Raw genomic sequence first — 27329 nt, forward strand, 5'->3', positions numbered from 1 at the left:
CGGCTTCACACCTAGGACGTCCATGGTCTCCTGTCTATTTCTTCTCCCTTCATTGGCCATTGTGTTTGAGGGAACTGTGATCTGAAATTTCTGTCTAAACTAATTTCTCTCTGCACCGATCTCCTTTAAAACCCTCTTTAGAATCCAAAAAGTGTATCCTGAAATCATCAGATTTGAAGTGTCAATAGAATCCTGATTTAAAAGCAAAACCAGTTGGATGTGTTTCCAAGTTGAAATCTGTATAAATGTTGCAATCTATATTGCTAATGGAACTTCAAATAGGTTCAGTGTTATGAAACTGTTAATTTTGTTTGTTTTTGTTTGTGTGCTAAGACTTTGAAGTTGGTGCTTGAAATTGAAAGCTCTTTAATCAATGCAGGAAAAAGAATCATCAGACTTACAAATGGCATGAAATGTATTCTTTTGTAGCAGCTTTGCAATGCAAACACCTTTACTATAAATTACAAAAATAAACAGTGCCCAAAAAAAGAGAATAATAAGGTAGTGTCCTGGACCATTCATAGAGGGAATGGAACTTAATAAAATTATGGACTAAAATGAACAACAGGAGTACTTAAACATACCTTTGCCCTTCCACAGTATAAAACGTAACTCGTACAGACCTTCGCCTCATCTTTACCCTTTTTCCTTGAATGTTCTAGCATTGTTCTGCCATGCTGCATCTACTAGTCTTTAATGTATTGTGATCAAGCATTTACAGTAAATTCTTTTGGAGATTGTAAGACTGAAGTTTCATAATACGATGAAGTAATTGTTTCTCATATCCATCCTGCTACTATTCAAAGTTAATAAAATACTCCCATGAGATTAGGCCCCTGACACTCAATCCCTCTTTAAAGGACAATTCATTCATTTCAGTGATTGTCAAAATGAATCAACACTGGCCTTTCACCCATCCCTAGGGGTGGGCATTAGTGAGTTGGGTCAGGTGCTTCCATCCTGTTGCCCCTGCAGGAAGTTGCCTTTTGCTTAGTTGGTTCCAGCCTCAGGGATTTCAATTTATTGAGCCAGTGATAACCAGATAATTGCCAGATTTTGATGTGGAGTTCAATACCTGAAAATTCTCATGTTTCCCACTCTTCTGGTCATTTGTGTAAATTAGCAAGTCACGAGGGGCCTTGTGAACTTCATCTCAAATTTGTGCAGCTGAACTCAGACAGCACTTCGGACATTTTGCCACTTAATGACGCGAACGCTCTGATTATCTGGAAATGTATTAAATAAAATTGCTTAGGTACCCAGCAATGAATCAGCTCAAACAATCCATGCTGTCTGCTTCGGCCTTTCAAATTTTCTTCTTCCTTGTCATATCAAAACTATCCCTCGCTTTCTTTTCTAGCTGCCCATTAGATATTCAAATACTATTCATCTTGAATAGTTCCTCACTATTGTTAATTTCTCACTACTCAGTAATGGTTGCTTCTCAATTCCTAGTTGGATCTCTTGACAGCTGCAATCTTAATAGCCCCTAGTTTTTTGGTCTTCCCAGAATTGAAGGGATTCTATCTTTACCCATTGTATCTAAAGCCTTAATTTTCCAGACCATGGGTAGGTATCTCCTGCCTGCCTATTCTCAAAAGTGCCTCAGTCTGGTGTCATCCTTTCAGGATTTATCTATCCTTGCAATGTTGGTGTCATCCTCATAAATCCTGCTCGAGTACTCTCTACTAGTACTGTATTCATTTTATAATTATAATTGAAACTGAATGGTGGTCTGGACTCTGTGATAGAGTAAGTGACACTTGTATGTAGACTGCATGGGAGTGTTTGTATTTACAGTAGACACAGGAGAGAGAGGTTTAGCACCAAACTGTGTGATTTAATAGTTCAGGAGCTTTGTTCCAAGTAAACATGGGATTTGAAGTTCCCTGGGAGCCAATTAATTGCACGTGTGTTTGTCTACTTTGATATAATGACTTCTGCCTGCAAAGTGATTCTGTTTGATGAACGTGCACGCAACTTGTAGTTCAATAAGTCAAAGTGCTTACTGTGCTTCCATTTTGTGTGATGGACCAATTGGTCCCTGTAACATCCCATAGATTCATAGAACACTACAGCACAGTACAGGCCCTTCAGCCCTCCATGTTGTGCCAACCTTAAAGTACTAAACCCACACTACCCCATAACCCTCTATTTTTCTTTCATCCATGTGCCTGTCCAAGAGGCTCTTAAATACCCCTAATGTTTTAGCCTCCACCACCAACCCTGGCAAATCATTCCAGGCACTCACAACCCTCTGTGTGTGTATATATTTTAAAAAACAACAAACTTACCCCTGATGACTCCCCTCCCTTAATTTTGTACATATGCCCTCTGGTGTTTGCTGTTGGTGCCCTGGGAAACAGGTACTGACTATCCACCCTATCTATGCCTCTCATAATCTTGTAGACCTCTATCAAGTCCCCTCTCATTCTTCTACGCTCCAAAGAGAAAAGTCCCAGCTCTGCTAACCTTGCTTCATATGTCTTGTTCTCCTGTCCAGGCAACATCCTGGTAAATCTGCTCTGCACCCTCTCCATAGCTTCCACATCCTTCCTATAATGTGGTGACCAGAATTGAACACAATACTCTAAGTGCGGTCTCACCAGAGATTTGTAGAGTTGCAACATGACCTCTCTACTCTTGAACTCAATCCCCCTGTTAATGAAGCCTAGCATCCCATAGGCCTTCTTAACTACCCTACCAACCTGTGCAGCGACCTCAAGGTCCCTTTGTTCATCCACACTCTTAAATAACTGACCATTAATCCTGTACTCAGTCTTCTGGTTTGTCCTTCCAAAATGCATCACCTCACACTTGTCCGGATTGAATTCCATCTGCCATTTTTCTGCCCAACTCTGCAGACTGTCTATATCCTCTTGTAACCTTCAACAACCTACAGCTCCATCCACAACTCCTCCAATCTTCATGTCATCCACAAACTTACTTCACCCATCCTTCTGCCTCTGCATCCAGGTCATTTATAAAAATCACAAATAGCAGGGGTCCCAGGACAGATCCCTATGGCACTCCACTAGTCACCGACCCCCAGGCAGAATACTTTCCTTCCACAACTCCCCTCTGCTTTCTTCCTTTAAGCCAATTTTTTATCCAAACAGCCAAGGTTCCACTTATCCCATGCCTCATGACTTTCTGGATGAGTCTCTCGTGAGGGACTTTGAGTGGTCCTTTGTGACTTGCATTGTGGCAAAGTATAAAGTCTGCATTTCATGTCTACATTTCCAATACTTGATGGATGATATAAGGCACTAAGCATCATTCATTCCTAGCTTGACTTGCCCAGAGATAAATAAATATAATGGGGGTCGAGCGCAAAATGAAACAGCGATCTTGTCATTTATTGAATGGTGGAAAAATAAACCAGAAGCTAGTGCAGTATTCTGTCTTCATTGGTTCCCCACATAGTCTCCAAACAAGAAACCATCTTACAAAATGACTCAATGCAGCCTTAAGGAGAGTCATCTCTGTTGGTTATGACTTTGCTTACACGAGGAAGCAGTTCCAATTTCCTGTCAATGCCTTCATAGATAACTTGGTGGTTTTCTTTTACATCAGTCGTCCTGTATGCACTTTGTAAAGCTTACTGGCACTGAGCATTCACATGAGTTTCTTTAAAAACCAGAATATAAATTGGTATTAGCATTTGCTGAAGGAAATATAACCAGACAAGCACACTTCATTTTATCCGTGAGATATGTGCTGCTTTAGTTGAGTGGTTATAGAATCATAGTGAAAATGATTTACTTGCATGAATATTTCAAGACACAAATATTTACAACGCCTTTGTGTAAATGAAAATGAGAGGTGGACCTATTCTGAAATTGAATTGTGGGATATATTTAAGCGGCTAACTGGCTATTGTTTGTTTCGTCTTAAGGATAAAATGTTGCCAGCTGAACTATATGCTCTTTGGTCAATTACTGTGATGGAGCATTTGCCGGTCTACCTAACTATAAGGATTGTACGAGTTAAAAGTTCAAAGAAAATTTATTATCAAAGTACATATGGCACCATATACAACCCTGAGATTCATTTTCCTGTGGGCATACTCAGCCAATCTGTAAAATGGTAACTATAAGAGTATCAATGAAAGTTCAGCCAGAGTGCAGAAGACAACAAGCTGTCCAAATGCAAGTATAAAAAAAGCAATAAGTAATGCTATAGTGATATAGCATCCTCAAAGTGAGATCACTGGTTGTTGGAACGTCTCAATGGATGGGGAAATGAGTGTAGTTATCCGCTTTTGTTCAGGAGTCTGATGGTCTGAGGGGTAGTAACTGTTCTTGAACTTGGTGGTGCGAGTTCTGAGGCTCTCGTAGCTTCTACCTGATGACAACAGCGTGAAAAGGGCATGGCCTGGGTGGTGAAAATTTCTTGATCTTCCTTCCATACGACAGAGTTTCATGTACATGTGCTCAGTGGTTGAGAAGACATTGCCTGGAGTGTACTCTGCCGAATCCACTACTTTTTGTAGAATTTTCCATTCAGAGGCATTGGTGTTTCCATACCAGGCCATGATGCAGCCAGTCAATATACTCTCCATCACACATCTGTAGAAGTTTGGCAAAGTTTTAGATGTCATGCCGATTCCCTGCTGCTTCCTAAGGAAATAGAAGTGCTGCTGTGCTTTCTTCACAATTGCACTTACGCGGTGGGTCCAGGACAGATCTACTGAAATTGTAACGCCCAGGAATTTGAAGTTGCTGACCCTCTCCACCTCTGGTCCTCCAGTGAAGACTGGCTCATGTGCCTCTGGCTTCCCTCTCCTGAAGTCTGTAATCATTTCCTTGGTCTCGCTGATGTTGGAAGGTTGTTGTTACGATAACACTCAGCCAATTTTATAGTCTCCCTCCATTGGTAATTGCTCTATTATTGCCACATATAATGAGCTCTACACTGAAAGTGTTTTGCATGGCATCTATATAGATCATTTTATATCAGCAGTGTATTGAGGCAGTACGAAGGAATAGCAATAACAGAATACAGAATGGAGTGTTAGAGTACAGTGCGGGCAAACATCAGGGTGCCAGAACCATGCTGAGGTCAAGAATCAATCAGATTATACAAAGGTGTCATTCAATAGTCTTAACAGTAGGATAGCAGTTGTCCTTTAGCCTGGTGGTACATGCTTTTGTATCTTCCATCAAATGGGAGATAGGAGAAGAGAGAGTGGGCGTGGAGGGCACTTTGATTTTGACTGCTTCGCCTAGGCAGCAGAAAGTGTAGACGGTCCCCATAGAGGGGAGGCTGCTTTTCGTGATGTATTGAGGTGTGTTTCTTCAGTCTTGGGAAGAACAGTTGCCATGTCAATGTATTCACCCCTGCACTTTGTTCACATTGTGGTCATGTGAAATTAAGCGATACAAAGGAAATGTATGTTGGCAACATAGTTATGACCAGTGTATGAAATGAAGAGCAAACACTAGCTATACATTAAGACATAAGAACAGAATAAGGCCATTTGGCCCATCAAGTCTGCTCTGTATTCAATCATGGCTGATTCTTTTTATTCCCCCCCCCCCCCCAACAGTCCTTCTCTCTGTAGCCTTTGATGCCGTGGCCAATCAAGAGCCTATCAAACTCATTAAATACACCCAACAACCTGGCCTCCACCACTGCCTGTGGAAGCAAATTTCACATATTCACCACCCTCTGGCTAAAGAAATCTTTCCATGTCTGTTTTAAATGGACACCTTTCTATGCTGAGGTTATGCCCTCTTGTCCTAGACTCTCCCACCATGGGAAACATCCTTTCTACATCTACTCTGTCTAGGCTTTTAAACATTCAAAAGGTTTCAATGAGATCCCCCCCCGACCCTCTAAATTCCAGCGAGTACAGGCCCAGAGCCATCAAACGTTCCTCGTACGATAAGCCCTTCATTCCAGAATCATCCTTGGGAACCTCCTCTGTATCCTCTCCAATGCCAGCTCTTCTTTCAAGAGAAGTAAAGCCATTTCATGGTGACCTGGGCTACAAAGCATCTTATTTTTAAGAAAACTATCTGTTTGTTATCACAAACAAGAGAAGATTAGTAGATGCTGGAAATCTGAGCACTTGACAGCACTTCTCAAACAGTCTTTCCGACTTATGGTTAGGTGGACATGGCCGCCCAAATATGCAGGTTTACTTTGAAATCACAAAGCACTCTGGCATGGATCAGCTCAGATAAATTTCATAAATAAAGAGAAGACTGCAGATAGTGGTAGCCCAAAGCAACACACATACAGTGCTGGAGGAACTCAGCAGGTCAAGCAGCATCTATGGAAGCAAATAGATATTCTTTTCCATAGATGCTGTCTGACCTGCTGAATTCCTCCACCATTTTGTGTGTGTTTGTTGAGATTTTTTTTTTGTTACTACATTTAAATCCTGGAACTCCCTCCATAGCCATTGCAGGAATTCTTTCGCCAGAAGCATAACAATGATTTAAGATGAAATCTCTATCTTCAGAGATGGGTGGTAATTGTTAACCTTGCCATTAACAGTGTAAATGAATGGGAGGTGGGGGAGGGTGGTGTTGTCGGGGGGAGGTAGTAAAATGTGTAAATTAGCTTAAGTGATGAAAGTCAAAGTGAGCAAAAGTTGTTTGGCTATATGAAATACTGAGAGATTACATTATGATGAATGAAACTTCATTGGATATGTTATAGCTGTGAATTAGCTACTGGAGATCAAAGCTGATAGATATGAAAGGGCTTTGCTCTGCAGAAACAGTAGAAATAGATTCTACTGAAGAATCTATTTCTCCTCTTCCGACATCTACAGATGTGAGATTTTATACTTTTTCCAAACAGATAATGAGCAATGAAGCTTTAACCGTTAGAATGACCCATTTCAAAATCTTGGCTGGAGACGGGTAACTTCATAGAACTGTGTTCACAATTGAGTACATCTCAAATGACGCGGGACCCTTTTGAATTTTGAAATAGCAATGGATGGTCTGAGGGGTTCTGCACATAAACCTCCCAAAATATACATTTGCTTACATTCTACAGGGGATAGCTTCTGAGATGTACAAATGATCAGAATATCAATATCTTGAAGTGTGTATTAAGTGACAGATACAGTATATCTTTAACAATGCAATTGAAGAAGCTTGACTCTTAATGCCTTCCTGGATCTCTTGGGAAATTCAACGGAGAGCCAACTAACATGGACATTTATTTTTTGCCTTCCCATGCATAATGACAATACTACGCAAATTGGAATGTCCCGCAGCCAATGAATATTGCACTGTGAACAGTTTTTTTTAACCTGTTTCTTGGTTGTACTAATTGGCTATCACCCTATTCCATTACTCCTGAAAAATGACCCGTTGATTAAAAAATCCCTAACAGGATAGATGACGCACAGGTGAGATGCCTGAGTTGACACAATAATTTATTCTCCACTCAAAATTCCTCACACCTTTCATCATCTGAATCAACCAATGTACCTAGTGTTCCTTCATATACTCATCCAATATTGCTTCACATCTAAATTTAGGATTCACATTCACCAATTCCAGTGTCACCATTTTTTGGGTAAGATGTTTCTTCTGAATATGCTGTTGCTTTTCGTTTATATTCTTAATCATAAATAGAAACATTTTCTTGGTGCACTTTCTAATAAGTTACCCTGCAGCCACTTTTCTGGCAGTAGATAATTCCTCTCTGTATTCACAATATGTTGTCTCTGTTCTTTTTTTTTAATATAACATGGTGACCAAAGCTCTGTAGTGTATAAGTATTGGCCAACTAAATTTATATGAAACAATTAGGGAAGTCATTTATGGTGAGGAGTATCAAGTTTTTTAAAAAAAAGTAGATTTGATGCAACTAGAGAATGCTGATATGACTGCACATAGTACTGTGTACAGTTTTGGCCTCCATGTTTAAGAAAGGATATACTTCCTATAGAGCCAGTGCGGTGAAAGCTCACCAGGCTGATTTGTGGAATTGGGGTTTGATGTAGTAAAGAAAGTTTGGGCTGAGTTGGGCTTGTACTTAGCGAGAGTCTGGCATCAGGCATGCAAATGATGAACATTACTCTACGTAACCAAGTATGACTGAGTTGAGTCTTTCCTCCAGTATTCTCTCATTTCAAGCTTAAAGCAATTGCCTTATACTAATTTCAAGTGCATTATTCTTTGTTTATTTGTCTTCTGCCCTTATCTACCTCTAGTTACATCACCTCCTAAACAAATCAGCCATAAGCGTACTTTACCAGCCTTAAATAGCACCAACTGCATTTGTCACCTGTTCTTCTCATCAACTTAAATGCTTGTTTTCTTTATTTTGCAGATCTATTGATGAGTCATTATCTCCCTCTAAAAATGATGCCCAATTTCCCATCTTTTTTAGCCTGCCGTGACATTCAATGTGATCGTAGCTGATCAGTCTCAACTCCTCTTGTCTGACAATTTGCCATGCCTCTCAATTCCCTGATCTTTCAAAGACTATTTGCTCTTTAACTACCAATAATCTAACTAACTCAACCCTCCAGTGTCTTTTGAGAACTGGTCCCTTAAAGAAGTTCAAATTTATTGGCATCCGACTACAACCAAATGAAACAACATTCCTCCGGACCACTATACACCCACAATTCACATATCACACACGGTACATAAAACAAAATATTACCATAACTAAGTTAAAATATAATTCAAAATGTGTGTGAAGTGCACAGCACAGATAAATAATAGAGTACAGTAAACGGCTTGCTGGCCTAGTGATGAGAACTCTGCAGCAGTAGAGTATTCCTTTGTTTCACAGCCTGGGGGAAGAAACTTACCCAGCATGGCAGTCCTAGGCTTGATACTCTTGTACCTCCTCACAGTACTGAGTGAAGGAGATTGTGTGATGGGTGGTTGGGATTCTCAACAATGCTTCGCACACTAAATTCCATTTTTAAATAACCTTCTCTAATCTTCCAACCATGATTCTCCCACCAGTGAAAATATTTCAACTCTCATGCCCCAACAGCACCTTGTATATTTCAATAAAATTGCTGTCATTCTTTTAAACAACGAAGAATGCAGATCTGATTTCTTTGGTTGCTTATTTAAGGACATACCTTTCTGAAGTTTGCCTAATGAATATCAGTTAGACTGCTTTTGGCACTTTTTTCCCCCCTCACAATTTAATAAGTATGTGCAGCAATGGCTGTTCTATAGATCTTCTGAGTTTGATGGATTTAATATATCTTTTATGGTAAAAGCGTTCATTTCATTACTTGTCTCATTATTTAATGTCATGTCCACCTGTTTTGCCTCCTTAGTAAATACTGAAGCCACGTAAAGGGTTGATGTTTTTACAGATACTATTGTTATGGACATGAGCTTTTAATGCCCTCTCTCTATCAAACTTTATTCTCAAATTGATGTGGTCACCATACATATTACTATTTTTATATTTATTTTCCTTGATAACTTATTTTCACTTTTTCTTTTTGTCTTCCTAATTTTCTTTGCCTTCTGTCTTAATTCCTTCATAGTGATTTATCATGCACATCACTGCTGTGTACATATTTAATTCATGCTTTTCTTAATCCTCAGTTGTTCCTTTTGACTTCTTGGAGTCTTGAGTGTGTGTTATTTGCTTTTCAGAGATTGGTTTCTTGTAAATTCCATTTTAAATGTTTTTCCATTTGTACTATACAACATACTTTGCCGTTATTATTCCCAATTTTATGAAAGTGCCTTCTATATTGAATAAAGAGCTCATCCCTTGTTTAGAACCATGGCTTATGAACTGCCCTCTTTCTACTTGCAATTCTGAACTGGATGTAGTTGTCTCCCACCATTGGGTGTCAATTTGTTAATTGTGCAAGTTATTTCCAGGGATGCTGGCTGAAGGCTGACAAACCGATGGGACGGGTACCGTTGACGGCAAACACAAAAATTGTTGCCATGCAGCATCCAGTGTCGGCCCTTGATTCTTTAAGCCTCACCCACAATGAAACGATACATATTGATTACCTTTACCGCCAAGTGAATCAGCAAATAATTTTTTACAACCCGTGAGCAGTGAGAAGTTTTCATAGGAAATATCTCCAACCAGCCTGTTACCAGCTAAAGAGTTGTAAGACCACACAATGTTGGATGATATATTTTGAAATCCTTGTAGACATGGTGTTTACATCAATTATTCGGTAATAAATAGGCCTGTTGACACCATCTTCACTCTGCTGATTTTTTTTCTTCTGTTGCTTGTGAGTGAACACTGGATATTCAGTGATAATGAAGATAAATTCTGCATGTAGTTTAGCTCTTTTTTTTGCTATGATCTTTATTAATAGCAAAACAATGAATGCACGTGCTGTAAGGCAACAGGACCCATAATTTTTCCATCAAAATTGTTATTAATTCATTAACCAAAGATGATCTCCACTCAAGGTTACCATTGCACGAGGATTTTTTTTTTGGAAGATTATTGCCAATTTGGGCATACACTCTCAAAAAGGTTTGCCCCTCCAAAATACAGATTCAAGTATTGACCGTGCAGACAAGCTTGTGTAGTAACTTGATTTGACTAATTCAATACGTAATGTTAAGATATTCCTAGTGATGCTCTAACACACCGCGTAGGATTAAAATTGAATTGTCGTTACATTCAGGGTTTGATTTGGAGGAGACAAGGACTTCCCAAAATGCATCAACTCATAAATTGCATCTGCCACTGCTCTACCCAACTTTCCATTGAATCGATATCCTGCTGTAGCCATAGATAACCTTCTTGTTCAGTTACAGTGCTGCCTCCATTTTCATGCTATCTACAAGCATTATTTATATCTCCTATATTTTGACTTCTAGGATTTGAAGATAGGGTGTAGTGTGGTCATATTTTCACCGTTTCAAAGAGAGTATCTCAGGCATTCTTCTTCATCTGGAAGAACACAGGATCATTCCAAACTTTTAAGCAGGAGGGAACTGTATGACATTCTTGTGGTCAAATAGCAAGTGCATCTAACATGAATTTTTTTTTGATTTTGAGTGCCCTACCTTAAAGCCATTTTAAATTGTTGCTGCCATTTGCCCAACAACTATTTGTTGTTAATTTGAAGCAATTTTCAAATGTAGTAAATGTCTTTCGGGTGTAATTTATTGTTGTCTTTCATCAGCTTCTTGGAAACGGCAGCGTACTTCAGCATGAAGCCAAAGTCGGGAGACAAAGAAGTCACTCCAAATCACTTATTTACCATTTGGCATGAGTTTTGCACTGACTTCAAGGAGTACTGGAAAAAGGAAAGTAAAGTTATACTGAAAGAAAAGTAAGTACATTTTAATATTTTCATAACTAATTCTTCTGTTTGCAAGTAGCAATGTTGATTTGCATTTTCCAAGTTACCATATTGTTGCTTTTTATGAAACCATTTGAAAGGACCAAGATGAGGTCCATTGTCATGTTGTTGAAGAGTGAATGAAAGTTAGTCAGTCCTATCACTTATACAGCCACTTGCATCCAATTGAGTTGACAGACTTTTGAGATAGAACATAGTACATAGAAATCTGCAGCACATCACGGGCCCTTCAGCCCACAGTGATGTGCCAACCATGTAACCTGCTCTAGAAACTGCCTAAAGATCACACCTTGCTTTGACCCATCCAGTGGTTCAGTATCAGAAATACTGTTGTTATGTAACATTTAGGAATGAGAAAAATGGTTGAACCTCAACTACATATTTGAACAAAGTCAAATCCTATAAACGATGAAAATCTTAAAAACAAAATGCTGGAAATACCCAGCAGATTGGGCAGCAAATGTGCAGAGAGAAACACTAACTGTTGGCCATTCTTATGAAAGGTTTGTCACATCTGAGCTTCACCTGGGTATCTTGCCTCATTATTGAGTCTTTCCAGTGTTAATTTTGTTTACACATTGCATCCTGGTCAGGATCTTCCTGTCACTTCTAGTTCTTGGACCTCATTTACCTCAAATTCTAGTTGGGATTAAAAGGACTTGCCTACATGTGGTATATTAGTTAAGTATTTTATTTCATCACTCCCAACTTGCTTTACAACTGTCCCTTCTCTAGGAAAGTGTTAAATTTATTAATGCAGTTGTCAATTGATTTTTTTAGTTCCATGTAGTTACTAATGCTGGGAGTTCCTCCAGTTTCCTTGAATTCACTTGGCACGTCCTTATCCAGATTCAGCTACGTACACTAATGGGCTGAGATAAACTGGGGGAAAAACATTCGCTGGCTGTTTATAAAAATAACTTTATAATACTAGGAGATAAAGAAATATACTATAGCATGCCTTTGTATTCTGACAGAGAAATATCAACATGCTGTGTTACTTGCAGGTAGATCTAGACAGGATATGAGATAACAATCATCTCAAGGTGCCTAAAATCCTATTTACTGACTAGTTACTTCCCTTCCCTTCTCTCTACCCCTCCTCACTACACTCCCCAGATTACTCAGTATTGCTTGGCAAACTGAATAGCAAACTTCATTTTTAAGTAGCTGCAGTGGTCCACAATAACTTCCAAACAAGAGAAATTCTGCAGATGCTGGAAATCCGAGCAACACACACAAAATCCTGGAGGAATTCGGCAAGCTGGACAGCATCTGTGGAAGAAGTACCTTTGGCGTTTCGGGTCAATACCTCCCAAAGGGCTTTGGCCTGAAACGTCAGCTGTACTCTTTTCCATAGATGCTGTCTGGCATGCTGAGGTCCTCCAGCATTTTGTGTGTGTTGCCCACAATGACTTCCCTTTTCCCAAACTAAAATTTACTTATTGAGCTGCAGTGCAGAATAGGCCCTTTGAGCTGCCCAGCAACCATTGATTTTAATCTGAGCCTAATCCTGGGACAATTTTAATGACCAATTATCCTACCAACTGGTGTGTCTTTGGACTGTGGGAGGAAACCAGAGCACCCAGAGGAACTGTACGGAGTCACGAGGAGAATGTACAAACTCCTTACAGACAGCAGCAGGAATTGAACCAGGGTGGCCAGTACTGTACTCCCAACTGTAAAGCACTGTGCCGACCACTACACTGTCCTGACACCCAACAAAAAATATGCATTTCATGCGGATAAGTTGTAAGCCTGATGCAGGTAAGTTTTATTTAAAATTGCTACTGCAGTAGTGAATTGTTAGGGCCTTCCCAACAATGACAGATTAGGTACTGTTTAGTTCATTTTTTCCCCATTATTTCGATAATTGATAACATCTTGAATAAATGACATAGATCTACCACAGTCATGTTTTGTTGCAGTATTTATTTTCAAACTTCGAAGTACATTTGTTCTCAAAGTATGTATGCAGTATACAACCCTGAAACTCGTCTTTCCCACAAACGGTCATGAGACAAAGAACAACCATGGACCCAAACAACCCGTTCAAACCAAGGCATCAAGCCATGAACATGCAAAATAGATCATGCAAATGGCAACAAAAAAAACTATCGAAAACACAAAATATAAAACACCAAAGGCATATTTTACTACAGCTCAGAATTCATTATCTACAGGCCTCCAGATTCAAAAATTACCCAACAAAAAGAGCTAAAGCTAGAACTAAAATATAACACTTCATTAAAAACTGAGAGTCCAAATCTACAATCTGCGTGGATTTAAATCTTGCAACGGCAGCAGTTCACTGATATCATTGAGGGAGAGAAATCACTCGAGCGCAAAGACCTTCCCTCGAGAGCACATGGAAGATAAAGAAATAAAGGGCTATGTAGGAGGGAAGGGTTTGGTTGATCTTTGAGTATGGTTAAAAGGTCAGCACAGCATCATAGGTCAACTGTGTGGTAATGTTCTAAATTCTAAGTGAATAACTCCATGCACTTTCTGGGTAATTAGTACAGGTACCACTGCTGAGTGTTAGATTAGCTCCAGAGACTCCTAACCTTGGCTGTTGTCTTGGTGTTTGCACATTCTCCCTGTGACTGCATGGGTTGCCTTGCGTTTCTCCAGTTGCCTGTCTCATCCCAAAGACTTGGTGGCAGGCTAATTGCTGTAAATTGCTGGGTGACAGTAGAATGAGGAGGAGTAGATGGGCACGTGAAAAAAATATCAGTGGCAAGAGGACTGATGGAAATTCTCACCAATGGCTTCCTTGTCTGTTAAAGGAAAATATGCAGTAAAATAAATGGAAATAGGAATTTCCAAAAATAAGTACTGCATTCTACAGTTTTGAAATTTGTATTCTCACCCAAGCCACTCACTTCATTTCTCAGCAGCCTTCTGCACTTTAATTACCCATTATGCTGACAAGCTATATTGTGCCATCATTAAATGGTAATATTTTGCCAATCAACCTTCATAAAGCTAGCTACTCACTTGTTGGTAAGCTTGGGGTTTCATTCCTTGAAATTTAGAATGAATTAGGAAAATATTTGAAAATTAATTCCAGATTTCAATTTTCCTCGTTTAGTCTCTTGTGTGACTTTGCCGATCCAGTTTCTCTTTCACTTTTTCCCAGTACTAAGTTTTTCCATTGAATTCATCCCCTTGAATTCAATTTCCCTTATCAGTCCTCTGCTTGTTTACCTTTGAACACCTGAACCAAAGATATTCTTCAGGCTGATGGTACAGGGGCAACAATGCCTATCACAATCTTACCAAACAATTTGTGATTTTTGACATGTTTTGTGTTGAAGTATTCGTGTACCTACCAAGCAATCAAAGCCAACTAATGTCCCACCAGTAATTACACACTCACTTCTGTGCTTTCTGAATACATGTGCAAAATTGCATTCCTTTTTTGTGCAATTTGTCAGTTGGATGTGAAGTGTGAAGGTCATTTTTAATTTGTAATATCAATGGACACAGCTTGAGCCAATTGCTACAACTGTGGAGAGGAATAGAGCTGATGGTTCAAGCCAAAGGATCACACATTTTTTATTTAATTTTTGCCATGTATGTCATTAATATTTGGTATGGTTGAGGTAGTACTATACTGTGCTTCTGAACATTTCCATGAAGGAAACGACAAAAGGGTAATTTCTGTTTTATTCTAAAGATACTCCATAAAGGAAACAAAAAAAGTTGGCATTTATTTATAAATACATTCATAAATAAATCTCTGAAAATTCTGCTGTGTAGTGAAAACTACTAGTTTCACTTAAAGGGAACCTCTGGTTGCCTAGCATTCCAACCTGCGTCAAACACCACCTCACCCCTCAAAATGTGACCCTATTGTGAAATGAAGATCTTTTGAGGAGAAAATGAAGAAAAATGTTTCAGGGGTGTTTTCACGAAATTGTCAGTAAATATGTGAGTTGAACTGGAGCTTGCAGCACCCTTGTGGAATGCAAAAGAACGTACCTGTCCTATTTCTAACATAAATATCAAGAGTGCTGCAGCATAGTTTGGGGGGTGGGGAGTAAGGATGCCTTCCTGGTGTCATTATTTTGGTTTATATGATTGATCTGTTCTTTCTTCTGCTCTGAACCATATGCTGTGCTGTTCACACTTTTTGTGAAGTATTTTGAAAACAGTGGGCTCAGTTTCCACCTTTAACTTGCATGTCAGGATGCTTTGTTAACCAAAGCCAGAGAACATTACTCAACACTGCTGGGTTGTTATGTTGTATTACCACAAAGACCACAGCTGCGGTTCTTTGTTTTTTTTGACATTTGTTTGTAATAAAAACTCTAGGTGGGTGAATACAGCGCCTCTGCTCACTTCCCAATTCCACCCACTGGTTTCACTGTTGGAATATATTAGTGTTCCTGGCAGACTATCAGTCTGCTGGAAGAACTTAATATAAAACACTTTTTTTAATATAACAGAACAATAACTAACTTGGATGCATTCTCTGCGATGGCTTTATTTTTGACCAGGGGCTTGATCTCAGCTCCATTATCAGTGGGTTGGGAAGCCCCTTGTTGTTGAGGTGAACTTAATGATGCAATTGTTTTTCCTATGCAAGTTTATTCTTGTGCACCACTCTAATGATGGGACAAAATATTCAGGTGGCACATTTTGGGAATTGAGGACCTGTGCTATAGAGAAAGGCTGAATAGGTTAGGAGTTTATTCCCCGCATCATAGGAGAATGAGGGGAAATTTGATAGAGGCGTATAAAATTGAGGGGTACAGATAATGTAAATGCAAGCAGGCTTTTTCCTCTGAGGTTGGGCAAGACTAGAACTAGCGATCATGGTTTAAGGGTGAGAGGTGAGGCGTTTAAGGGGAGCTTCACTCGGAGGGTGATGAGTTTGTGGAACACGCCGTGTGGAATTTGCAAGTTCTCCTTGTGACATAATAGGTTTCCTCCGGGTACTCTGATTTCCTCCCACGAACCAAAGACTTGCAGGCCATTTGTGAAGTGATATAATCGGAGCACTCCTATGTGCTGGGCATGGAGATCTTGATGTGTATGTATAAAAATTTGGAAGCCCTGAGCTTAATTGCCAGCAGAAGTGTTGGGTATGATTTGATTTCAACATTCAAGAGGAATTTGGATAAGTACATGGATGGGAGGGGTATGGAGGGCTATTCTCCAGGTGCACGTCAATGGGACTGGGCAAAGTAATCGTTTGGCACAAACTAAATGGGACTAGGCAGTATAATAGTTCAGCACAGACTTTATGGGTTGAAGGGCCTTTTCTGTGCTGTAGTGTTTTATGACTGAGTCCGTGTTCCCAGATATTTCTCAATGTTGCACCAACTATCAGTTGGCACAAGTAGCACACACGAGACTGCGCTAGAGTTTCTCTTTGCCCAAAAAATGTATCCCCCAACTGCCTATGCCACACCCCAAGCCTGCCCTACCATTCAGTAAGGTCAGCTCTCATTTTATAAGCTCCTCCTCAACATTATCAGACTTGTCACCCCACAAATCAGCTGACGGTGGTTATCTGTACTGCCTCCAGTGCAAATAGACTTATCTTTAAATAAGACCAATTCTGCACATAAAGGTCCACATCATGTCTCGCCATCACCTTGTCAAATTGTGCTCATACTTCAATACTCCACTTCTGTTTTAGTTTCCAAATTACTAATTGTACCTGTATACAAATTTTGTATTGATTAAGATTCTCTTGAAGTCTCTGCAACAGCCTTTTGTAGTATCTATGTATCATGGTGGTACGATGTCAGTAGTTAGATGTCAGTTCCTCAGCTTCACTAACCCAAGATTCAATTCCTGATCTTTTGCCATCTGTGTGCAGTTTTTTTTTTTTTTACTGCTTCATTTTCCCTTTTGCTCTGATTTCCTCCCACGTGTGAAAGGCAAGCTGATTGGTAGGTTGTTTGTTTACTCTAAGTTATCTCTAGTGTAAGTGGATGATAGGGTGATCCAGGGCCAAGTAATGGGTAAGAGGAAACGCAACCGGGAAATTGGAAGTGGGATTTATGGGATTTCTTTTTGAGCAGGCATTCACTTGTTGGGCTGAATGGCCTGACAAATCGATGTTTTCCTTAAAGAAATGTGAGAATATTCTGCTTTTCTATTCCTTCCATCAAAGTAAATCGTCTCTCTCCACATCTTATTCCATCTTCCAATTCTTTGCCACTTGCATAACCAACCTATTCACTGGAAAATAGCAGACATAAGCAAAACGGATAGCGACTTGCAGGATATTCTGCTGGTACCCCAGGGTAACCACTGGGATTGTTCTGCAAATGGGAGTGTGAGAAATTTAATCCCCACGCACGCACCTACAGCCAGAAAGGCTCCAAACGAGACAGTTTCTGAAAGAATTCTGCACCTCATTAAATTCGGTTTCTTTTGATTTCTAAACCTGTGAGCCCTGCAAGTATTTGATGCTGAAATAGAGGGAATGCAACTTATTGAGATCCAGTGGAGTGTTTGCTATTTTAACTTCAAATAGTTGGCTGGCTTTGCAATGAGATGTTGAAGAAACTCAGCATGAACTCTCTGATCCCAGTCTACTATTTATCATTTGTAGATGGTTACAACAAAAGGTTGCATTTATGTAAAGTCTACCATAGCAAAATATTCCAAGGCATATTGCAGTACAAAACCAAGATACACATTCCCAGTAGAGAAGAGCAGGAGATGCAGCTTTGATCAGTGCTGTCAATTCTACACGCTAGTTATGCCCACAGGTACTAGGGCAGGCTGATCTCAATGGGGAAGAGCAAGACCAAAGCAAGTGTAGATCTTGTGGTAGCTTCAATGCTCTGCAATTCAGTGGTTTACGTTTAAAATCAGTGAGCTGGAGAGTGAAACACATGTCTTCTAAACCAAATAATAGTTTAAAATGGGTTCCTAACCTAGGGCCCACGGACCCCTTGGCTTAAAAGAAAGGTTGTGAAACCCTGGTTTAAAATGCTCCCTTTTTGGACCGGTTCACGCTGCTGCAGAATCTGAAGTTGTTGGGCAAGAGCGACGTGGGCGAACCAAATTACAGGTGTATTCAAAAAATATATAAATCGTTACTCAAATTGTGCACGGATTGGGATTTGCCACAGTTTGACCTTTTCAGGCTGGGTCATCCTCCACTCTTGATATGGAGCTGAACCAGTGGATTCTGTGCGAGGAAGGGGGAAGTCTGAAGGGTTGAATGGGGCTTTGGAAACTAATGCTGACTCCTCATCTCCAGATGCTCTGGGATACGATGCTCTTGTACAATGAATGCTGCCAATCTGAAATAAAATCAAAATATGCTTGAGATACGGAGCAGGCAAGACAACATCTGTTACTGTTTTGGGTCAATGATATTCCATCATATTTGGGAAAGTGTAGAAGTAAGTTTAATGTGGCAAATAATGGAGGGACGTTGACTATGCAAGGTCTTGGAGAGCAGGTGAGAATAAATAGCACAAGTACTGGTGGTTCAAGCTGATTGTCAGACACATTATTAAAATAGAACATCAAAATAGATTTTAAATTAAAACTATTATTTAACAAAATAATTTGTACATTTTAAGATTTTGCTGGTTTTTTTTGATAGTACATTAAAATACCAGCATATCTTTCTCCATAGAGTTGGTGACCCTATGCGAGTAAACGGGATCACAGTCTGTCACCCTGGTCCTTGACTCTAGTACCTGATCTCTAGCTTGGATCAAGCTTCCACTTTTGGCTGGGAATATGCAGACTGAAATGTCTGAGAGTTTGGTGTTTCTTATAGAACTTCAGTCCTTAGTTATTTTTATTTAGTCAATATCCTTTGACAAAGATATAGGCTGATTTCTGATTTGGTAAGAATGGGATGATTTAACAAATAAATGTGGCTAAAGAATTGGTGTAGGGGACAGAGTTTCAGATTCTTGGATTATCGGGAACCCGATGGAGGGGCCAATATCCTTTTGGCAAGCTTGCTAGAGGATGGGACAGTTGTTATACAAGTAGTTGCAATGTGTAGTGAGACAGAGGAAGGACAGGCAGATGATGGGGAGAAATTGCAGTGGGATGAATTGAAGTGTAAAATGGGGACAAAATTGAAAAGGGAGTTTCACCAAGTACTCCATAATTATGGAGTACTTCGTGACACAGAACAAGATGGGACAAAGTAGGCATGGTTTCCCTAAGGGAAAATCTTGCTTGATGAACCTGTTGGAATTCTTTGAGGAGTTTACAAGTAGGATAGATAAAGGGGATGCAGTGGATGTTGTATATCTGGACTTTCAGAAGGCATTTGACAAGATGCCACACACGAGGCTGCTTACCAAGTTAAGAGCCCATAATATTACAGGCAAGTTACTAATGTGGTTAGAGAATTGGCTGATTGATAGGAGGCAGTGAGTGGGAATGAAAGGATCCTTTTCTGGTTGGCTGCCAGTGACTAGTGGTGTTCCGCAGGGCTTGATGTTGGGACCACTTCTTTTTATGCTGTATATAAATCATTTAGATGATGGAATAGATGACTTTGTTGCCAAGTTTGCAGATGATATGAAGGTTGGAGGAGGGTTAAGTAGTGTTGAGGAAATGGATAGGCTTCCGAAAGACTTGGACAGATTAGGAGAATGAGCAAGAAAGTAGCAAATAAAATACAATGTTGGAAATGCTTGGTCATGCACTCTGGTAGTAGAAATAAATGTGCAGACTATTTTCTAAACAGGGAAAAATCCAAAAATCGGACATGCAAAAGGACTTGTGAGTTCTTGTGCAGAACACCCTAAAGGTTAACTTGCAGGTTGAGCTGGTCATGAGGAAGGCAAATGCAATGTTAGTGTTCATTTCAACATGTCTAGAATACAAGAGCAGAGATGTGATGCTGAGGCTTTACAAGGCACTGGTGAAGCCTCACCTCGAGTATTGTGAACAGTATTGGGCTCATCTAAAAAATGATGTCCTGGTATTGGAGAGGGTCCAGAGGTGGTTCACAAGGGTGATTCCGGGAATAAAAGGGTTATCGTTGAGGAATGTTTGTTGGCTCTGGGTCTGCACTCACTGGAATTTAGAATGAGGGGGGATTTAATTGAAACCTTTTGAATGTTGAAAGACCTAGACAGTGTAGATGTGGATGTTTCCCGTGGTGGGGAGCCTAGAACAAGAGGGCACAGCCTCGGGATAGAGGGGTGTCCATTTAAAACAGAGATGTGAACGAATTTCTTTAGCCAAAGGCTGGGCTGAATTTGTTACCAGGGCAGCTGTGGAGGTCAGGTCATTGGGTGTATTTAAGGCAGAGATTGATAGGTTCTTGATTGGACACAGCATCAAAGGTTACGACGAGAAGGCTGGGGAATGGGGTTGAGGGGGGGGGGGGGGAAGGATCAGCATCACCAAGATATGGCTGAAGGAAGATCATAGTTGGGAGTTTACATTCCAAGGATATGCATTGTATCATAAAGACAGGCGGGTGGGGTGTGGCTCTTGGTTAAAAAAAATGAAATCAAATCCTTAGAAAGAGGTGACAATAGGAACTGAAGATATGGAAGCCTTGTGGGTAGAGTTAAGAAACTGCAAGGGTAGCGTATCCTGACGGGAGTTGTATATAGGCCCTCGAACAGTAGCCAGGACGTGGAATGTAAATTACAATGGGAAATAGAAAAGGCATGTCAAAAGGACAATGTTACAATGGTTGTTGGAGATTTCAATATGCAGGTAGATTGGAAAAATCAGGGTGCTAAATCCCAAGAGAGGGAATTTGTACAATGTCTCTGAAATCAGATAGTGTCTGATTAGGAACAGTCAACCTGGATTTGTGTATGGAAGGTCATGTTTGACAAATCTTATTGAATTTTTTTTGAAGAGGTTACTAGGAAAGTTGATGAGGGTAAAACAGTGGATGTTGTCTATATGGACTTCAGTAAGGCCTTTGACAAGGTTCCACACAGAAGGTTAGTTAGGAAGGTTCAATCGTTGGTGTTAATATTGAAGTAGTAAAATGGATTCAACAGTGGCTGGATGGGAGATGCCAGAGAGTAGTGGTGGATAACTGTTTGTCAGGTTGGAGGCCGGTGACTAGTGGTGTGCCTCAGGGATTTGTACTGGGTCCAATATTGTTTGTCATATACATTAATGATCTGGATGATGGGGTGGTAAATTGGATTAGTAAGTATGCAGATGATACTAAGATAGGTGGTGTTGTGGATAATGAAGTAGATTTTCAAAACTTGCAGAGAGATTTAGGCCAGTTAGAAGAGTGGGCTGAAAGATGGCAGATGGAGTTTAATGCTCATAAGTGTGAGGTGCTACATTTTGGTAGGAATAGTCAAAATAAGACATACATGATAAATGGTAGGGCATTGAGGAATGCAGTAGAACAGAGTGATCTAGGAATAATGGTGCATAGTTCCCTGAAGGTGGAATCTCATGTGGATAGGGTGGTGAAGAAAGCTTTCGGTATGCTGGCCTTTATAAATCAGAGCATTGAGTATAGGAGTTGGGATGTAATGTTAAAATTGTACAAGGCATTGGTGAGGCCAAATTTGGAGTATTGTGTACAGTTCTGGTCACTGAATTATAGGAAAGATATCAACAAAATAGAGAAAGTACAGAGGAGATTTACTAGAATGTTACCTGGATTTCAGCACCTAAGTTACAGAGGAAGGTTGAACAAGTTAGGTCTTTATTCTTTGGAGCGTAGAAGGTTGAGGGGGGACTTGATCGAGGTATTTAAAATTAAGAGGGGGATAGATAGAGATGACGTGGATAGGCTTTTTTCCATTGAGAGTAGGGGAGATTCAAACGAGGACATGAGTTCATAGTTAAGGGTCAAAAGTTTAGGGGTAACACAAGGGGGAGCTTCTTTACTCAGAGAGTGGTAGCTGTGTGAAACGAGCTTCCAGTAGAAGTGGTAGAGGCAGGTTCGATTTTGTCATTTAAAAAAAAAAAAATTAGATATGTATATGGACAGGAAAGGAATGGAGGGTTATGGTCTGAGTGCAGGTCAGTGGAACTAGGTGAGAGTAAGTGTTCGGCACGGACTAGGAGGGCTGAGATGGCCTGTTTCCATGCTGTAATTGTTATATGGTTATATAGAGCAGATTGTAGTTGAGCCCACTAGGGGAAAGTCTGTTTTGGATTAGGTGTTGTGCATGAGCCAGTTTTGATTAGGGAGCCTGATGTTAGGTTTGAGAGGAAGAAGATACTCAGATGTATCAGTATTACAGTGGAATAAAGGGAATTGCAGAAGCATGACAGAGGAGATGACCAAAGTTGATTGGAGGGGGACACAAGCAGGAATGATGCCAAAATAGCAATGACTGGAGTTTCTGGGTGCAATTCAGAAGGCACAGGGTAGATGCATCCCAAAGCTGAAGAATTATTATAAAGCAGTAGTTCCCAACCTCTTTATGCCATGGACCCCTACCATTAATCGAGGGGTCAGTGGACCCCAGGTTGTGAACCACCTACCTAAAGGGAGAATGACACAACTGTGGCTGACAAGGGATGTCAAAAGCCGCATAAGAGCAAATGAGAGGGCATATAATATAGCAAAAATATTACAAAGTTAGAGGATTGGGAAGCTTTTAAAAACAGAAGCCAATTGTTTTTTTAAAAAGCCTTAAGGAGAGCAAAGATGAAATATGAAGGTAAACTATCCAATAATATAAGAGGATGTTAAAAGAATTTTTCATTTATACAAAGAGTAAAATAGGCAAGTGTGGATATAATGCTGATGGAGAGATAGTGGATAAAGAAATGCTGGATGAACGAGATTTTTGCATTACTCTTCACTGTACTTCACTAGCAGTATGCCAAAAATTCAAGTGTGTCAGGGGACAGAAATGAGTGCAGTTGTTACCATGGAAGGGGTTGTTGAGAAGCTGAAACATCTGATGGGACCATGCCCCAGGGATCTGAAAGTGGTAGCTGAAAAGATTGTGGAGGCATTAGTAATAATTCTTGAAAGATCATTTATATTCTGGAATGGTTCCAGAAGACTAGAAAATTGCAAATGTCACTCCATTATTTAAGAAGGGAGGAAGGCAGAAGAAAAGAAATTATAGGCCAGTTAGCCTGACCTCAGTGGTTGGAAGATTTTGGAGTCCATTATGAAGCATAGGGTTTTGGGATACTTGGAGGCACATGATAAAATAGGCCACAGGCAGCATGGTGATCTTTAGGAGAAATCTTGCCTGACAAATCTGGTTGGAATTCTTTGAGGTAATAACAAGCAGAGTCGAGGAAAAAAAAGAGTCATTGGATGTTATTTACTTGGATTTTCAGAATGTGCCTCACATGAGGCTGCTTAACAAGGTAAAAGCCAATGGTATTACAGGATTAGATCCTAGCATGATAGAAGATTGGCTGACTGGCAGGAGGCAAAGATTGGGAATAAAGGGAGCCTATTCTGGATGGCTGCCAGTGACTAATGGTGTTCCACATGTATTGGTATCGAGACTGCTTATTTTCACGTTTTACATCAACGATTTGGAGGATGGAATTGATGGCTTTCTGGCCAGGTTTGTGGATGTTGCGAATATAGGTGCAAGGGCAGTAGTGTTGAGGAAGCTGGGAGTCTGCATAAAACATAGGAGCAGAGTTAGGCCATCTGGCCCATTGAGTCTGCTCCATCAATCAACCATGGCTGATCCTTTTTTTTAAAATCTCCTCCTCAACCCCAGTTCCTGGCCTTCACCCCATAACCTTTGATGCCATGTCCAATCAAGAACCTATCAATCTCTGCCTTAAATACACCCAACGACTTGGCCTCCACAGCCACATGTGGCAACAAATTGCCTAAAGCAATTTCTGCACATCTGTTTTGAAAGGGCGCCCCTCTATCATGAGGCGCTGCCCTCTTTTCCTAGAGTCGCCCACCATGGGAAACATCCTTTCCACATCTACTCTGTCTAGGCCTTTCAACATTTGAAAAGCTTCAATGAGACCCCCCACCCCATCCATCTGAATTCCAGCGAGTACAGACCCAGAGCCATGAAATGTTCCTCGTATGATAATCCTTTCATTCCTAGAATCGTCCTTGTAAACCTCCTCTGGACACTCCCCGATGCCAGCACATCTTTTCTAAGATGAGCGCCCAGAACTGTTCACAATACTCAAGGTGAGGCCTCACCAGTGCCTTATAAATCCTCAGCATCACATCCTTGCTCTTGTATCCTTGACCTCTTGAAACACGGCATTTGCCTTCCTCTCCACTGACTCTCCACTGCAAGTTAACCTTCAGCATGTTCTGCACAAGGACTCCCAAGTCCCTTTGCATTTCAGATTCCTGGATTTTCTTCCTGTTTAGAAAATAGTCCACACATTTATTTCTACTACCAAAGTGCATGACCATGCAGTTTCCAAGAAGAACTTGGCCAGATTGGGGGAATGGGCAAAGAAGTGGCAGATGGAATCTAGTGTATCATCGTGTATCTTGTTAGGGGGAATAAAGGCATAGACTGTTTTCTAAATGGGGAGGAAATTCAGAAATCAGAGGTGCAAGGGACTTGGGAGTCCTTGTGCAGGATTAGGGAAAGATCAACTTGCAGGTTGAGTCAGTGGTAAGGAAATCAAATGCAATGTTGGCATTCTTTGCAAGAGGATGAGAATATAAAAGCAAGGATGTAGTGCTGAAACATTTAAGACATTGGTCAGACCACACTTGGAGCATTGTGAGCAGTTTTGGGCCCCTTTGTTCGGGGAATGAAAGTGTTAATGCATGAGAAGTGTTTGGCTGTGGGCTTATACTCACTAGAGTTTTGAAAAATGAGGGGGATCTCATGAAAACCTACTGAATATTGAAAGAGCTTGATATGGAGAGGATATTTCCTAAAGTAAGGGGGGGGGGGGCGGTGGTGGCAGCTAGGACCATAGCATGCAGCCTCAAATAGAGCAATGTCTATTTACAACAGATGACGATGAGTTTTTTTAGCCAGAGGGTAGTGAATCTGTGGAATTCATTGCCGCAGATGGCGGTGGAGGCCAGGTCATTGACTATATTTGAAGTGGAGGTCGACAGGTTCTTTAGAGTGTCAAAGGTTATAGGGAGAAGGCAGGAGAATGAGTTTGAGAGGGATAATAAATCATTCAGGGTGGATTGGCGGTACAGACACAATGGGCCAAATGACCTAATTCTGCTGCTATGTTTTATGGTCTTATGGCCTAAGACAGATTCGGAAGTGACAACCTGATTATATGGTCCCCTTCATTTCATTTCACGCCTGCAGATCAGTACTTCCCAATCTCTAGTTCAGTATCATAACTATTTTGCGATGACTTTGACATCGTTGTCTAATGCTCCTGCATGAGACTCTGTTGTCATGCTGGTTTTAATTTGATCATTACTGTCCCACAGTCTTTGCATCTCCAATAAAATTATCACTAAACTTCAAAAATAAAATGTCATCTGGGCCACATTAGAATCTCCTTGCATCCAGAAAGACAGGAAAAACATACTTGTGAGAGTACATGATATACTGGTGGTCTAATCTTCACACAATACTGTTCCTTAGAGACCTTTTCACCCCACTCAGTGTCTGCTTTAACTATCTTGCAAGTGTCAATGTGCATTTTTCATGCATATTTTTAATAATCAGTATGAATTAAAAGTTAAACTTATCAGGTCTTTTCTCAGAAAGCACTCTGGCAAGTTTTATTGAACTTGCAGCAGAAGCTGTCAGATGACCCACTTAATTATATCTTTCCATAAAATCACAAAGTAGCATTTTTATTAAATGCAGTTGAACTATCCAGAAATGTTTGGTCTTTCTGTTTCCCCAGCAATTAAGTGTTCTTATTTATCACTCCATTACGCTGGAAAACAAACAAACTCAAATACCACTTATTAAATAAAGAAATGCATCATGTAAAAGTTTTCCTGCACGCACCTTCAAAGCTGGAGCACGCAGCCAGCTTCTGGGAGTAAATCCCTATGTTTTTATTGTGTGATTTAGACCACAATGTCACTGGCATTTACTATGTTGGCATAAAAGTGCAAAGCAACACAATTTAGGAATGTGGCTTAATATGTTGCATTTGAAACTTAGTAACGTAAGAGTAATTAGAAAATATACCCTGGAACTCCTAGTGTTAAGTGCAAATTAGACCAATGGTGAAAGGACTATTGTAAAGTGATAAATGTGATCTCTCCTCTCACCGCTCCCTCTTTCTCCAACTCCCCTCCTGCTCCACAATCCCTCCCATTTCCCCTCTCTCCCTCTCTCCAACCCCTCTCCCTTCTCACCTCTCTCCAACTCCACTGAATCTAACCCCCCCCCCCACCTTTCACCCTTCTCTCTCCAACCCCTCCTCTTCCCTTCCCTGCCAAACTGTGTTGATAAAATAGGGGATCTAAGTTCATAGTGCCAAGAAAGTGGTTATATAGGTTTGTAGGGTGGTTAAGAAGGCGTATGGCATGCTTGTCTTTATCACTTGAGACACTGAGTTCAAAAGTTTGGAAGCTATGTTGCAGATTTATGAGCTCCAGTTTGGCCCAATATGGGGTATTGTGTACAGTTCTGGTCACCCCTTTATAGGAACGATGTCAAGGTTTTGGATAAGGTTCAGAGGTTTACCAGGGTATTACCTCAATTAGAGTTCATGAGAAGTTGGACAAATTTCGGTTGTTTTCCCTGAAGTGGTGGAGGCTGCAAGGAGATCGGGTCGAGGTTCATAACGTTATGACAGGCAGACAAGTTAATACCAGAGAGCATGCATTGAAGGTGTGAGGGAATAATTTCAAAGGAAATGTGAAAGGCAAGTTTTTTTCTTTAAACAGAGTGGTGGGTGACTGGAATGCACTGCCTGGGGTGCTGGTAGAGGCAGATACATTAGCGACAGCTAGGAGATGTTTAGATAGACTGCGCAGGAGGGAAGGGCTAAATTGAACTTGGAGTAAGTTAGAAGAATGGCACAATATCATGGGCCAAAAGGCCTGTACTGTACTGTTCTGAGTTCCAAATATCAACCCTTGTTCAAGAATTTAGGGACACCACACTGGAATTAAGATTGTAGGGACAAGTGCCTAAATTCCTGAAGTTAATGAGTGAATTTTGTGGAC

The 27329-nt window shown here is 40.4% G+C and overlaps 1 protein-coding gene across 2 annotated transcripts in view; it reads left to right on the forward strand.

Annotated features, from left to right (window-relative positions):
• The window catches only part of fmn2b (formin 2b), a 464635-nt gene that overhangs the window by 384055 nt on the left and 53251 nt on the right, over positions 1–27329 (forward strand). For both annotated transcript variants that reach the window (XM_073050587.1, XM_073050588.1), the window contains exon 16: positions 11123–11272. In XM_073050587.1, the coding sequence (XP_072906688.1) occupies positions 11123–11272 (150 nt within the window). The remainder of the gene's footprint in view (positions 1–11122; positions 11273–27329) is intronic.

This window comes from Hemitrygon akajei, chromosome 7 (genome assembly GCF_048418815.1).
Source record: "Hemitrygon akajei chromosome 7, sHemAka1.3, whole genome shotgun sequence".
In the NCBI taxonomy this organism is placed as follows: domain Eukaryota; kingdom Metazoa; phylum Chordata; class Chondrichthyes; order Myliobatiformes; family Dasyatidae; genus Hemitrygon; species Hemitrygon akajei.